General features: G+C 32.0%; 3 protein-coding genes across 3 annotated transcripts in view; all 3 read right to left on the bottom strand.

Annotated features, from left to right (window-relative positions):
* The window catches only part of LOC149895823 (putative fatty acyl-CoA reductase CG8306), a 52,487-nt gene extending 51,119 nt beyond the window's left edge, over positions 1-1,368 (bottom strand). The window contains exon 1 of the mRNA XM_090118683.1: positions 1,257-1,368. The gene's annotated coding sequence lies outside the window, so the exon portion shown is untranslated. The remainder of the gene's footprint in view (positions 1-1,256) is intronic.
* A 2,483-nt stretch (positions 1,369-3,851) lies between these two features.
* Positions 3,852-12,063, bottom strand: Pus10 (Pseudouridine synthase 10). Its single transcript, XM_090118558.1, has 12 exons — positions 11,839-12,063; positions 11,030-11,319; positions 10,165-10,274; positions 9,136-9,269; positions 8,137-8,238; positions 7,535-7,653; positions 6,987-7,100; positions 6,507-6,609; positions 5,905-6,011; positions 5,403-5,496; positions 4,770-4,956; positions 3,852-4,045 (listed from the first exon to the last, which is right to left on the bottom strand). Exons 1-12 carry the CDS (start codon positions 11,959-11,961, stop codon positions 3,867-3,869), a joined length of 1,662 nt encoding a protein of 553 aa, XP_089974684.1. The 5' UTR covers positions 11,962-12,063; the 3' UTR covers positions 3,852-3,866.
* Positions 12,064-12,392: 329 nt separating this feature from the next.
* Positions 12,393-15,917, bottom strand: LOC149895821 (uncharacterized). The gene is made up of 7 exons (XM_090118464.1): positions 15,906-15,917; positions 15,319-15,466; positions 14,852-15,048; positions 14,226-14,395; positions 13,339-13,398; positions 12,994-13,070; positions 12,393-12,445 (listed from the first exon to the last, which is right to left on the bottom strand). Exons 1-7 carry the CDS (start codon positions 15,915-15,917, stop codon positions 12,393-12,395), a joined length of 717 nt encoding a protein of 238 aa, XP_089974590.1.
* Between the last annotated feature and the right edge of the window lie 263 nt (positions 15,918-16,180).

Genomic DNA, 16,180 nt, shown 5'->3' with positions numbered 1-16,180 from the left:
GTAAAATGTTTGGTAATTTGGCACTTAAATTACTTAACTAAGTAATACATATATATTCATACCTATATTTCACGAAAGTTACATTTTTGTAAACCATTATACGTAAGTACCTACCTAGTTCTTATTAATTGAACGGGGTAACTAACTAACTAGTACTTACTTTGAAAAACTATTACCTACCTACTTAAAATTAAAATATTATGTTTATGGGAACTTCAAATTTAACATACAAACACACATTACCTAAACAGTATGTTAATTCGTTTTTTATTCTTGTGTGTTGTGAGAATATTCTCACAGATAAGGTTTTAACTTTTAAGTTAATACTCGTAGGTAGGTAATGAATCAAAATCCAAAATGCACTTTGAAGCTGCGACAAAAATGCATAAAAAGAGAAAGGTTATGTTGCAATTCGGAATATTTTCTTCCGATGCCCTTATTAAATTAACTTGTAATTTGGTATGGCAATTTAAAAAGTTATGGCGGGAAATGAATACGTCATAAATGTCGAAACTTGTGCGTGACCAATGCGTGACATTAAAAAAATGATGATTCTTGTGCGCGGGAAAGTCACATACAAATGTTACAGATAATTAATGCATAGTAGGTATGTGATATAGATAATATAAAACATTGAAAATATTGTCAAGTGAGATAATTTAAAAATTATACAAGCAGGTTTTATCATCCAGTTGCAATGATTGTTAATAATTATATTAGACGCAGAGGTCGTCAATTATAATGTTATTACGTAGAATGGACGGCTAATCTACATACAAGGGAATAAAATTGTAGCTTCTGGCTATATTAACATAACTTTATAAGTTGAACTTGTACACTAAAATTAAAGTGAATTGGTCTGTTTGAAGGTAATTGTTCCAATTTTAGTAATTTCGATAATTCCTTTAGTTTATTTAAACTTTACTGATACTTATTGGAACTAGCCATTCGGCGAACTTTGTGTGAAGTAGTAAGTACTTCATACAAAGTAGGTACGCTGAGATGAGATGAAAGAAGTTCAACTCTACTACGCTTTATATTTTTTGTGTATAAAACACACCTTCATAACAATAAATAAATATTGAATGAATGATCAAAACCACACAAATATTACAAATATTCTATTTCTATTGACTGACCACTAAACAAGGTTTCACCGTGCAAACAAAAATATGCATGCTAATTTGACATTACACACGGCTGTTTGTCGTCAGCCTTTGCCTGAGTGAGTGAAAAAAACACAAACTTTCACTTACCAAAAAGGATTTTATTGACATGCAAGCACAAAATCACAAGAAAACAAATGAAATTAAAAAACACGTGCACGCTGTACGATGGTTTAAATCTGACTGGTTTTTACAGTTGAAATGGGATGCCAGATGCGAAATTTTCCATTGCAACATGGAGTAGTTTTTAGGTCATATGCATAAGTTGATATTTGCTTGAGAAGTTTTATTGCATTTATTAATTAAACTACATAACCAAAACTGATTTGCTTAAAGCGTTGTAATTAATATTTACGAAGATTAATTTAACTTAAAGGCTACGTTTGATTGAATTAATAAAAAAAATAAACTTTGTTAAATTTACGATATTTTGTAAAGCTTACAAAATTGTATTGTAAATTTAATATAATACAATTTACGTTACTATGATCATGGACCAATATACCTTCTCACTTGAGTATATTGGTCCATGTTATGATTAATGAAATGAGCTCTACAAAGTCTACAATTATTATGAATAAAATAATTATTCATTTATTGTAGAGATTAGAGATATAGTAATTGAAATCTATGGGAATGATTAACAAAAACTCTAATCTTTTTTGTATATGATATTGTTGTATTGTTTAATACTGAGATTATACTGTAATTGTACAAATGTAATAATCAAATTTAAAATAAACTTGATACAATTTTTTTTCTTGTTTAGCTTTACGTCACAATTATAGTTTTCTAATAATTACGTTTGTAGGTTTAAAATATAGTCAGAAAGTTTACTTTGATTATTTCAAAGTAATTAAAATATTTTTATTAGATAAAACTTCCCCAAATTCGGGGAGATTTTTTAACTGGCAACAAACACATTAAGAATCTCGCCTACACGAGCGGGCAAATTGTTATTCAACACACGCATAAATATTTAGCACTCGTTAAAATGAGGCTTTGTGACAAAGAAATTTCGTATTTTCTGTGCATATCCGGTATTTTTTGAAATATACAACCTAGTTGTGCGTACCGTTTTCTTTTCGATTAAAAATTTTAATTTAACGGAACTATTAAGTTGCTTCCTGTATTAATTAAATTTATGTCTATATTAGGTATTTTAAAATCTTAAACTTATATTATGTATCTCTAAACGGCTGTAAAAAATTGATATTTTTTTAGCGTAGAGATAGCTTTCAATATGTCACAGGAAGATAGGTACCGATTCTATTAATTAAAAAAAACATGTAACACGGTGTCACTATAAATTAGTTATTTCACCTTGATCTATCTATAAAACAAAGTCCATCGAAATATATCTAGCAGTCCAGTCGTATTAGAATAACAGACAACTTCATTTACTTAATTTAAATTGTGTAAATTTTCATGCCAGCATTTGTATCGAGAAATTATTTAAATTACTCTTAATGAAGCCTCCATCAAAGTACTTTTTGTGTTATTATTACGCATATTCATTAAAATATCTATTAGCAATTTAGAAATATTCAAATAGACTATACGTGTACAATTTCAAAATATTTTATTGGCGTCAATATTATTGTATTCATTTAGGCAAGTACTTCCTCAAATTAATATCAAGTATTTATTTAACTAGACTTCTATAATTTTAGGTCGTCAAAAACATAGAAATTATTGACTTCAGTCTATAAGTTCAGAAAGCAATCTACTATATATTTATAAGTCGGGTTTTGACGCTATAACTCCAGAATGCATGAACCGATTTCCACGGTTTTGCATTCGTTGGAAAGGTCTCCGGCTCCGTGGGTTTATAGCAAAGAAAAAGGTGTCTCTGGTGGCGAAACGGAGTTCGCCCGGTTTGCAAGTTTCTAATAAATTATCTTTATAGTATTATTCTATCACACACACGCACGCACAAACACACACACGCACATAATATGCAAAAGAAAACTGACACCCAAATTGTGAGTGATTCTCAACCTATATTATTATGGTTTAAAACTAACCCAAGCTTTAGTTTCTACAGTTATATTATTTTTAGCATTTTAACATTTATTTATATTTATGAGTAGTTACTTAGTTCAAAAAATCCAAAATCGTCGCTTCTTCATGACATGGTATTGCCATGGCGCGACCTTGAAATTTTACGCTCAACATAATATTTCTGTAGTCACAATAGGAAAATAAAGAAACCATAATTTTATTTCATGTTCTTATAAAAAATGAAATGTCAAATAAAACACACTTGTATCAAAACAATTTCCGTATCGGCCAATCCAAGTGCACCCTAGTGACGTCTAGAGCGAGTATATCTGCTCGCAACAAGTGCGAGAGGGACGGCCTGCTTCTGGCTTATTCCCCGTGCAGCCACTCCTTGACTATTTTATTTAACACTGCTGATATATAAGAGCACAGGTGTCAGAAGTGAAACTTTTGGCAAGCTTCAAAACCAAAATCGTCACCGTCCATGACGTGACGGTATTGACATGACGCGACCTTGAAATTTTACTCTCAACGCGCCTAAAGAAGTTTCACTTAAAAGTGAAAATTCTTTGGCAAGATTCAAAGATACTAAAATCGTCACCGTCCATGACGTGACGGTATTACCATGACGCGAACATGAAATTTCACTCTAAACAAAATGTTTTATCAAATAAAACACACTTTATAAAAAACAATTTATTTCCGTATCGGCCAATCCAAGTGCACCCTAGTGACGTCTAGAGCGAGCAAGTCTATATCCGCCCGCAACAAGTGCGAGAGGGACGGCCTGCTTCTGGCTAATTCCCCGTGCAGCCACTCCTTGACGTATGTGCCCGCTGATGTTACGAGGTGTGCTCGGAATAGTTGCGGGTATTCTGTAATAAATAATAATTCGTTTAATTTAACACTTTTATAAATAAACTAGCTTACCACCCGCTTTGTCTAAAACTAAATAAATTATATGTATATACTAAAACCTTCCTCTTGTATCACTCTAAAGATTTTCGAAAATTCCACATATAAATAATAACAAATTTCAATTTTTTTCAGTTAGTTCGACTACCGGTCGAAGCAAGTGAATTTTCGAAAATCTTTGAATGCAGTTCTATTTCTTTTAAAAAATAATGGAATGTTTCCTTTCAGCAAAGTTTGCTATCTTCAGTATTTCAAAAACGCATCAAAATCCGTTGCGTAGTTTTAAAGATTTAAGCATACATAACCTGGATATAGGGACAAAGAAATCGACTTTGTTTTATACTATGTAGTGATTAAACATCCTATCCTACTAATCCTACTTATATTATAAATGCTTGTTACTCTTTCACGCAAATACTACTGAACCGATTACAATGAAATTTAGCACACATATAGAGGGTAACTTGGATTAACACATAGGATAGGTTTTATCCCAGAAATCCCACGGGAACGGGAACTATGCGGCTTATTCTTTGAAAACGCGGGCGAAGCCGCGGGCGGAAAGCTAGTGGTATATTAAGGTCTTACAATTAATTTAGTATTACAGCATGTTAGCCGTCATTTAACAGCATGCAAATTTATGTTATTTTACTTAACTAATTCTAACTTCTTAATACTACTTACCGGGCACCATTTCAGCGCTCAAATCCAAAATTTGCCGCGATCTATTGATCAAAGGCCGCCGGTGCAAAACTCGTATCGGCGTTTTCTGTTTAATGTTTATCCTAGCCGGATCATTGAGTTCCGTATTGCGGTACGTGTTTATGAATTCTATGTCTTTTTCTGTTACTTTTATAGGGCCTGTTGTATCCTGAAAATAATATTTATGGTAATATGTATGATTATGGAGATTTTGGTGATTTTAAAGACGTAATCGTCTTATATCTTTATCGTATCGTAATTCTACAACAAATCTAAAAGTAGATATGAAATACGTATGAAGTGAAACAATTATACACTGTTTTATACACAATTATAAATCTATATTATAATTATAAGCTTTCATCATTGCACTAATTTTGACGAAAATTGGAATATAGATAAAATGCATGAAGTAAATAAAATTGATATCTTCACTTCCATTCCAAAAGCTTCTAAATAAAAAATAAACTTAATTAAAGTATTTTTAATATTCTTGTCATTTGTAAATTGATCTATTTTTCATAAAAATCTCTAAATATCAAAATATATACATCACAAACCTTTCCAATATAAAAATAAATATTTTATTGTTTCTTTTATATAGTTTTTACTTACTTCATCAAATTTCGAATGTGTAAGCTTAATGCATAACGCTTCATATGTCTTGCATTTTGTCTCTTCGCCTTTCTTCAGTTGTATTAAATCATCTCTAAAAATAATAATTAAATTATGTATTAATCTATATAATATATAAAAATGAAACCCGTTTCGCGTTGTCACAGCATCACGCGTGAACGGACGGACCGATTTCGATAATTATTTTTTTATTATATTCCTTGCAGTATGGTTCTTATGTAGAGAAAACGTAAATAAGTACCACGGGCGAAGCCGGGGCGGACCGCTAGTTGTACAACCAACACAACAAAATATATACAAAAAATTAAGCAAAAATGAACCTTATTCCCCTATAAAATAACTCGACAAAATGTAAACAAAAAAATCAAGCAAAAATGAACTTTATTCCCCTTAAATAAGGTACAACCAACACAGCAAAATATAAACAAAAAAATCAAGCAAAAATGAACCTTATTCCATACAAAATAAAGCACATACTCACTTGCTAACATAAGTTAGTGACTTGACAACTACGTCACCGCTTTTGCTTATTTCAGCACATGCTTGTTCCAATTCTTCTAACTTTAATTGTCTTATCGGATCGGAAATCTGCATAATTAAATTAAAATTAGATATTTGTATGAAAAATCATATTTTTTGTAGTGTATATTTTATACCAAAATTGTTGCATAAGTTCAAGAAATAGAAATTTAGTTATAATAGATATAAAATATTTTTTTCGTGTCGTGTAACTGTAAATGGAAGACACAGGCTCCTGAAAAACAGTTCTTACTATCTTAGGAGCCTGGGTCGCACTAATTTGTTAAATGTTTTAAGTGAAATAAATGATTTATTTATTTATTTATTTATTGATTATAATATTTTATAATATACTATTATATCTATACTAATATTATAAAGCTGAAGAGTTTGTTTGTTTGAACGCGCTAATCTCATGAACTACTGGTCCGATTTGAAAAATTGTGGTGTTAGATAGCCCATTTATCGAGGGAGGCTATAGGCTATATATCATCACGCTGAGACCAGCAGGAGCGGAGCAATGCGGGTAAAACCGTGGAGCACAGCTAGTAATAATGATAATACCTCAATAGCAAACGGTCTCCCATCTCCTAAACATCTTACGTCGACATCTTCTCGACCGGCTGCGATGAATTTTAAACGACTTTCTACGTCGCTATCGGAGAAACTGTAATAATATTAAATAAAAACATATAAAAAATAGTGTAAAAGTGATATTATTTATCTTAAAGAAAAATATTTTAAAACAATGGCGTAAAATGTAAGCTTACCGAAAGTTACATTGTACAAATAATTTAATTATTTAAATAATTTGTAGGTATGAATAAACTTTATTCAAAAAATAACATATCAATTACATTTTAAACAATATTATTTTTTTACAAAAAACATCACTTACAATAATTGGGAAACTTCGTTTTTAAAAAACTGTAATTTAACCTTATTTGCACACCATACATTCAAAAATATATATGTACTTAAAAATGAATAATCCAACATTTATAAACTTAACATCTACAGAATAACTTAATTAACATAACTTACTTGAATAACTTAGCCAGCGGCGCGAATATAATTTCCTGTACCGAAGTTGGTAGGACTCTTTTGCCGTCTAGCACCCACGGCGATTGAGGTAGGTTTCTGCTTAGTTTTATGTACCTTGAATTATAAAAAAATGGTTAGGTATACGAGAAATAGTATAAGTATTGGCAAACACCAACAAAATTGCGTATTAACTTGCGTAGTAAGTAAACAACTGAATTCAATAATATGTTCTGTATTAAAAAAAAATAGGATAGTATTTAAATTATAGAAAGTATGTGATTATTTTTATTTTTGACAATAACTTTCTGTATAATTTTTAAGATATTAAAGTCGTTTTATCTATAACTTCCAAAAAATCTTATCAAAATCAATTTCGACAAAAAAAAAACAATCCTTCAAAATAAAAAAACTTGATCCCTCGCAAAAACCAAACTTAAAAAAAATACTTTAGGCTAGCAGTGTTGCTAGTGATGCGTTCTATAATTCCTGAAGTGTTGCCAATGTACAAAAAACCCCGCCAAAACAGCAAAAACCCACAAAAAACCCACCTCCCCGCCAAATAAGCCGGTGCATGAGCGCACACAACGCTCACGCACTGCGCGTGCTCTTGCGCCGCGAGGTTCGCACCGCACGCTAGCAGTGTTGCTAATGTTGCGTTTTCTAGCGCCTGGTGTGAAAAAATATCTTTAAAATTAAGAGATTTAATGATACCAGATCGAGTTAATACAAAAAAAAATGTGTGCGTGTACTAGTGTACACACGTAAGTGAAACTTCTTTAAATGACCTTATTTTACAAAAATAATTTACTATATGCAACTTTACAGAAATACGTCGAATCACGCGTGGTAAGGATAAGAAAAAGATGGCGCGTAACGAAAAAATGTTACACTAAATTATTTTCCAACCCCGATAAAGAAGTTTCACTTCAAAAATATGATTTATATGTATAAAACCGTAGTTAGATTAGCATCATATGCTATATGTGATCACAGTGATGCGTTCTTTAGTATTGCCATGAAACAATAAAAAAATACGAAAATTTTGCAAATAAAATTTGGATTCCAAAAATCTTATTAAAAAAAGGTAATTAACAAAGTTATTTAATTGTTAAAATAACACTGTATTTAGAAGTTTATTAATAATTATCACCTGTTCAACAGATTGTCTCGTGAATTCTGTGGGGAATCTCCTTTTCTGTTTACTGCGAGATATGAACAAATCCGCCGACACTATTTTGAGGATTTCCAACTCCTGTAAAAAGACAAAATATGGAATAAAAGGTTGCAAGAAAAAACATGTCTAAGACATGTCGGTTTCATCACGATGTTTTCCTTCACCGTTCAAGCAGTGTTGATGTTATAATATGCGCAGATAAATTGAAAAACTAATTTATTTCCTGCACGCCCACCTGGTCTCGAACCTCAGACTTATCGATATGAAGTCCGAGGTCTCAACACTGAGCCACCACTGCACTACGGTTTTATACAATACAAAAATATATAGCTTAGGTACTGCCCGCGCTCACTTTGTCTAAAACCTAATCACTACATAGTATAAAACAAAGTCGCTTTTTCTGTCCCTATGTCCCTATGTATACTTAAATCTTTAAAACTACGCAACGGATTTTGATGCGGTTTCTTTTAATAGATAGAGTGATTCAAGAGGAAGGTTTTAGTATATAATTTATTATGTTTTAGACAAAGCGGGCGAAGACGCGGGCGGAAAGCTAGTAAATTATATACTAAAACCTTCCTCTTGCATCACTCTATCTATTAAAAAAAATGCATCAAAATCCATCACATAGTTCTAAAGATTTTAGCATACAAATGGACATAGTGACAGAAAAAGCACTTTTTTTTATACTATGTAGTGATTATTGCAACAAATTAAGTCAACAGCAAAAAACAATAAGTTTAAGTAGCATGTAATATACTTTCATATAATTTGAATAATGTTTGATTTTACAGACAAACACTCAAAATTCAACTTCTCAATAAATCTATTTTTTTCTTTTTGCTGCTTGCTTTCCGAATCGGTGGTAAATGTTAAAAATATCTAATGACAATTCGAAAGTGCTCCTAGAAGAAGTATAATTGAATAAATAAAAGTTTGTGTTTGAGTTTGAATTAATAAATATATTATAAATACCTGCAAATCATTAGGATAATCCAAATGCACAGTTATAAGGAGCGGTGAGTCCATATCAAACTTTTTATCAATATTGACCGCCACTCGCTCCCTGAATGTCATCTTCCACGCGTCTTTTAGTGGTGTTATTATATCTGAAATTATTTATATAATACTTATAAAACATGCTTCCGTGTTGCCGCCTCCTTGGTACAGTGGTTGACGCGTGAGCGTAGCAGCGAGGGGCCCTGGGTTCGATTCCCGGTGGAGACGAAGAAAAAAAAAATGTCTCGGTCTCGCAGGACACAGAAGGCTGATCACCTACTTGTCCCTAAAGAAAATCGATCAGTGAAACAGATGTATGGATAATATATCTGCCCCTTACCCCACTGGGACATGGGACTTCACCTTTTTACACTATAAAACATGCTAAACTAATTTCCAAACTACTGAGATTTCTTAATAATGCTTTGATGTAACTCTGGTCAGAGACACTTGTAATTATCACATTTTTGGTTGATTGCCTGGATGAAATCCATTATCTTTACTAATATTAATTATAAAGCTGAAGAGTTTGTTTGTTAGTTTGTTTGAACGCGCTTATCTCAGGAACTACTGATCTGATTTGAAAAATTCTTTCGGTGTTAGATAGCCCATTTATCGAGGAAGGCTATATGCTAAATATTATCACGCTAAGACCAACAGGAGCGGAGCCACGCGTGAGAAACCGCGAAGCGCTGCTAGTAAGTGATAAGGCCTGTATTTATTTGTTTTTTTATTTATCTATTCTTTTACGTTAGCAGCACAATTATTATAAACTATATAGTATTTAATAGTAAACAAAAATATAATTACTAAAATTATAAAGCTTTGTTTGTTTGAATGTGCTAATCTCGGGAACTACTGGTCCCATATGAAAAATTCTTTCGGTGTTAGATAGCCAATTTATCAAGGAAGGCTATAGGATATATTATATCATCATGCTAAGAACAACAGGAGCGGAGCAATGGGTAAAACCGCAGGGCACAGCTAGTTATACAATATACTCACTTGGATCATAATCTGGGAATGTATCCTTTATTTTCAATGCAATTATTTTCTCACGCATTATCGTTGAAATTGGAGCCGATAAGCCACATGTGTAAGACTCACATTCATATCTGGAAATTCGTTATTTTTATTATTAACTAGCAGTCCGCCCCAGCTTCAACCCTGGTACATGTTGATATTTCCTGTTTTATTTTTAAAAAGCTATTATTGTCATTTTACTCATTAGGTAAAGGGCTTTCGATATCAGTTTAAAGTTTTTTGATATCTGCAATAGTTACGGAATAATCGCCTGTGCACACTTACACCCTGTATATATATATACATTTTTGATTGAATGCATATTAGAATAATTTTAATATTTATGCTTGCCACAAAATCTTGTATCATAATCTTGTTTCTGGGCCGTCATTCACAAACAAACAGCTTTTCTTTTAATGAGAGTGCAGGGCAGTTCCAACAGTATTATAAGGATCTTCGTGGAGGATGTAAGTGCCCATCATGGGACACTTTGTGCGCACACTTGTTGCATCAAAGCAACTTGTCTATGTGGACTTAGATTTAGATGTAATTACTAACATTAATACTGAGGTTTTTTATTTTTAAGCTATTGCATAGCTTCTATCGCGGGACTTGAGCGCGGGGACCGAATCCAGAAATTGCGTAACGAAAATAACCTCACGCTCCCCACTCTGACAGGCACGGAGGTGTGGCTTGAAGGCATGCTATGCAATAGTTTTACCGCGGCAGTCCCCGAGTGGCACACATATTTTATTTACTTACAAATGGATCTGCGATATCCAAATTTAATGCTAAATAAATAAAAAAAAAAATTTAGTATGTATATAAAATTTGCAATTCAACATACTGTTTCTTCTGAAATATCTCCTTAATGCTGCAAATAGTGTGGTCCCAATAATCCTCTTGAAGCACACCAAGACAGCTCACGCACACATCTATCTTTTGTTTCTTATTTGGAGGATATAACGGACTATCGTTATAAAGAAACGATTCAGAATTCCGTTTATTTTGTGTTGACTCTTCTGATTGATTTGTTTGCATGTTCGTTTGTGTGGTCATGATTGATTCTTCTAAATTGGATGTTTTTACAGTATTCGTAAAAATTAGTGGTTCGTTATTTTTATCTGCATCTATATACTGAAAAATATAATATGCATGTATGTTAAATATTGTTTGTTGCATGAATAATCTTATATGAACTCTTATTATTCGAAAAATGATTATTATTCAAATACTTTGTGAAAATTGGAGTGGCTGAATGGATTTGTGTTACTCTTTCATGATTTAATAGTGGTGATAATGTTTATTTCGCAAATTTACGATTGGATTTGCGTATAACTATACTTTTGAAGCTTGTGTGATATTTATTATTATTAACAATACCTACATGAAGTATTTGATTAATACATTTGTATATATTATGTTTAAAAAATAATAAGTTTTGCTTAATTAATCAGCGCTATATTGTATTTTGTAATTGATTTTTTTATATCAACAATCACCGGTCGCTCAAACATCGTGTGCGATAAAAAATAACAAATCTTGGTAAACACATATTGGAGTATCCTATTACGTATGATTTGTAAAAAAGAATATAATTATTTGTATAAAACTTTTATATTCATGCATACAATATATTATTTTATATTTACAAACCTTCTCGGCACATTTTTTAACATCAGTGTAAACACTGGGCTTTTTATAGCCCATAAAACGAAAACAGCACACATCACAACATCCAAGCTCCTTACAAAACTGATATAGAGGTTTGTTATCCATTTTGAAAACTTTTAAACAATAGTAGAGATATAATTTTAAAAATTTAAAATGCTACACCAAAATTTTGAAGGTTAAATTTTAAAATCGATTACCGTGAACCAAATGTCATCTGTCATTGATAACAAGCGTCAAATGCGTTCCAATACACGCATATCATGTTTAGCTTGTATAAATAAAAGATTTTCAATAATAAATCTTACTCTGTGAAGTAAATAAAACTTGCTTAAATGCAGTTTTAAATAGCTTTTATGATGCTTTTACCTTATTTTTAAATAATATTGTTACATACTGCTAAAGTATTTGTTTCCTTTATATTGATATAATATGATTTTATATCCAGAGATAATTAAATAGGAAGTTGGAGAGGGATATAGTATAATAATAATAATACCATCAACTCTTTTACTGTTTATTTAAATATCAAGATATTTTCACGTAGCCACTGTCGTGCTCGTAGCAGCTTCTGCTTTCTCGCCTCCTGTTACTAAAATAAAACAAAAATACTTATTATTCGACCAAGCCAACTAGACGCTCGGGTGGAATGCGGCCTCCCCGCCCGCTTACCGCCTCAGGTACCGCGTTCGCCTTAGTACGATTCGCAGCATCAACGCATTCGTATGTTTCGCATCGCTAGTTATTTCTGTACTTTTTATTATTAATCGTTAAAGCTTGTTGTTGACTGTTAAGTTTTTTGTTGTTATTTGTTTAAGTTTTTACTGTGTTGATATTCATAGACAGCCCTCGAAATGGGGAAAAATAAGACTATTCATAGCGGAGAGCGAACAGGGTCTAGTTGGCTTGGTCACGTAGTACATTGAACCACATACATTGAATATTACTCAGTATATTTCGGTATATTTATTACTATAACCGATGATCTAACTTTTAAAACTTTCACAACATCCATAAGAACATTGTTTGAATTTGTATCAGAGATTCGGAATTACTTTTTCATTAATTTATTCGTATGACAGAGATGAATGATGATGATGATGAATATTAAATAGTGTTTAGGTAATTTTCTTAACTTACCACCTGTACCAGTTTCAACGGTAGTATCAGGAATTTTTTGCGTGGTTGATGTCGTTTTATTTCGTGGCTTCCATTTACTGCAACGATTTTTTATTTAAACAGGGATAAGTTGAAGTAAATATTAGTGATTAAATATAACGCCAGAAAGGAAGGTACTGTTTAAATATACTACACTTTGAATGTATTGGTAACTGAAAATTGTTTTTCTTATGTTTGAGTTGTTAAATAGATATATTTCTCCAGGAGACATTTTTTAAATCATCGTAATCATAATATGATATTCATCCAATACCTAGCTCCGCCAAATAATAATTATTTAATTTGCTATGAATAATGAATACTTACAATGTCATACGTGTTTTAGGCATATATCTCGCCGCCTGAGATCTAGTTTCCATAATCTCTCTGTAAATAAGATAGCTAATTACATCCCGCAATAAAAAATAACCAAACGTTTCCAGTGAAAATCCGTGTTGATTTTGAAAAAAAAATTCGATATTTTTTTAACTTGCACGACATATTTAATTTAAAAAAAGCTGAACATAAAACTTCGTATTATTTTAGTTAGGCCAAAATATCATGAAGATATATATTTTCTCTAAATAATTGCTGTTGGCTGTCCATTAATCACGTGAGGCTCAAAAGGGGGGGAGGGGGTGCATCAAAAAATCACGAAATATCACCAGGGGGAGGGGGGGTAAAGTAATATATCACGTGTATTTATTTTTTCGGCAAGCGCGCGATACTCAACCGAAAAGCGGCGTTACAATATATTATGTATTTATTTTTAGTCAAACGCGTACAACTTTTTCGCATTTCTTTCATTATTTATTATGTCATTCAAAAACAAACTGCAATCTTTCTGTCTACCTCTGAACGTTTATTATAGTAGCCTTTAATTTTCTATAATAAAATTAGATGATACTTATACCAGTATTTTTTTATAAATAAAAAATAGATTCTTTGCAGGTACGAAAAAATACACGTGATATAGGGGGGAGGGGGGAGGGGTAGTCTTAAACCTCACCACGTATCACCAATGGGGAGGGGGGTTCAAAAAATGCCAAAAAAAAACATCACGTGATTAATGGACGGACCCTAAGAACAACGCTTAGTAAAAAAAAAATTGAAAAACCAACAAAACCGAACCTGTGGTTCGAGTAGCATTATAGAAGAGGTTGACCATATTTCTTTACTATTTAGTACTTAATTAAAATTATAAATGTATTTACTTCAATAGATTCACACTGATCATGGCACTCGGCAGCCTGGCTTCAACAGGATTGCTGACGATGATAATCGCATCGTCTTCGGTTCTGTTTTCAAACAGGGGAGTTTTAATCGACACATCGTAGTATTCTTCTGATTCTTCTATATCGTAGTAAATGTCGTTGGGTATTTGCTGTAAAAATTGTGTAAGAAAATACTGTCTCTTAAAAAGTCGAGGCTTTGTTAGTTATGGTGCCAAAATTCTGTAACGTAACGAAGTTAAGAGACCATAATGGCAAATACTACTTTCAGGCCAGGAAAGGATTTTTATTTGAAAAAAATTTCAGTAAAAAATTTAAAAAGTAATGACTATGTGTACGCCTAGTGTTGAGCAACGAATTTTTATACAAAAATTCCGAACCAAGTAAAGCCGAACCTTTGGGAAGGTAATGGACACATTATTTAAATTTAAAATCGTACTTTTTAGTTTATAGACATGTTAGTTTCCTCTGTAGTTTCTAGACAATGTTCTTTCCTTAAAATATATGCCAAATCTTATATTTTTCGGTTTTTGAATATATCAGTTATCTAAAGTAAAAGACCAAACATTAATCCTATAAAAATTCATCGTAAGGCCTTAAAAACTAACCTTTTTCAAACTCGGGAACAGTTTTAGACTCTCCTTGATACTCATGCGTCTAGTGGATTGAGATAGAGCGCGTCTGATCGCTCGTCTTACTGGCCCTAACCCTTCGCTCTGGCGGATCAGAGTGAGGAGACGAATAACGGATTCATAGTCCCATTCCTTGGAGTCCACGTAGCCGGGAGGTGCTGATTCGATCTTGGCTATAGACAAAGGTGTGATGTTGTGAATTAACAAAATATTTATGTTTCTTAATAGGTACTAATTTATAATTGTCCATAAATACTAGGAAGGATAGTAGTACCATAAATGTAATACCTAATCGCGCAGGAGAAATGTTTTCATGTTCATCATTAGTATAATGAATCACGCAATTTTAAGAATTTTTTTTACCAAGAGCTAGTTATTATGAGAAAAAAAATTGCTATTTATTTATAATCTGCACGCTATACAGAGTTGTTTATCAAACTTACCTTTTAACTGTACATTAGGTATTTTCTGCAAGTCCTGAATGAAATTCTGTTTATGATATTCAACCAGCCTGTCTAGCCAGCCAGATTTACGGATTTCTAGACTGGACTGACTTATAGCTATAATATATGCGTGTATTGCAAGCCATTTCTGTAATAGAAGAATGTAATGCATTTATAATCGTCTTAATGTTTAAATATGAATATATACAATTTTTTTTTCACAGAAAAAATGAAGTTAACGTACATTGGCGATCGCAGTAAAGGCAGGAAGAAGAAGATAATACAGCGGATTAGCATATTATATATATAAATATGAGATACTTTGTACCCAGGTAAAACGAAATCTATACTTAATATTATAAAGTTTATTTGTTTGTTTGAGCGCGCTAATCTCAGGAACTACTGGTCCGATTTGAAAAATTATTTTATAAATATTGTTAGATAGCCCATTTATCGAGGAAGGCGCTACGCTGAGACCAACAGGAGCGGAGACACGCGGGTGAAACCGCGTAGCACAGCTAGTACAAAATATCCGGGTATTGAGTTTGTTTTTTAAAGTATAATATTTTCATAGAAATAATACTTACAAATGAAAACATAATTCTAATGCGATAAACGATTAGAAAAGCGTTTATGATTTAATTGCACAGTTCATTAACTATCGATATATTATGAAGCAATTAATATTATCAGATGTTTTATCGATTTCCAATGGATTTTATATATTAGAATTTTCGTTACTTATATCAAACACAATGATATTTTATTAAAATTAAATTTATATAAAATATCATTGATCAAACATCAGAATATATTTACAACTAGCTGCTCCACGCGTTTTCACCCCCGTGGCTCCACTCCT

This window comes from Colias eurytheme, chromosome 30, assembly GCF_061535395.1.
Source record: "Colias eurytheme isolate Ceu_HAF_F1 chromosome 30, ilColEury1 Martin Lab GWU primary, whole genome shotgun sequence".
NCBI lineage: Eukaryota > Metazoa > Arthropoda > Insecta > Lepidoptera > Pieridae > Colias > Colias eurytheme.
The sequence above is the reverse complement of the archived record's forward strand: the minus strand, read 5'-3'. Positions and strand labels throughout refer to the sequence as shown.

Coding starts and splice junctions, on each gene's coding strand:
- LOC149895821 (XM_090118464.1), bottom strand. Junction 15,049..15,318: donor ACCTAATGTACAGTTAAAAG/GTAAGTTTGATA, acceptor CTTTGTCTATAG/CCAAGATCGAATCAGCACCT. Junction 13,071..13,338: donor CCTAAAACACGTATGACATT/GTAAGTATTCAT, acceptor AAATCGTTGCAG/TAAATGGAAGCCACGAAATA.
- Pus10 (XM_090118558.1), bottom strand. CDS start 11,961: ATGGATAACAAACCTCTATATCAGTTTTGTAAGGAGCTTGGATGTTGT. Junction 10,275..11,029: donor GAGATATTTCAGAAGAAACA/GTATGTTGAATT, acceptor ACGAATTTCCAG/ATATGAATGTGAGTCTTACA. Junction 4,046..4,769: donor GAGCGCTGAAATGGTGCCCG/GTAAGTAGTATT, acceptor TATTTATTACAG/AATACCCGCAACTATTCCGA.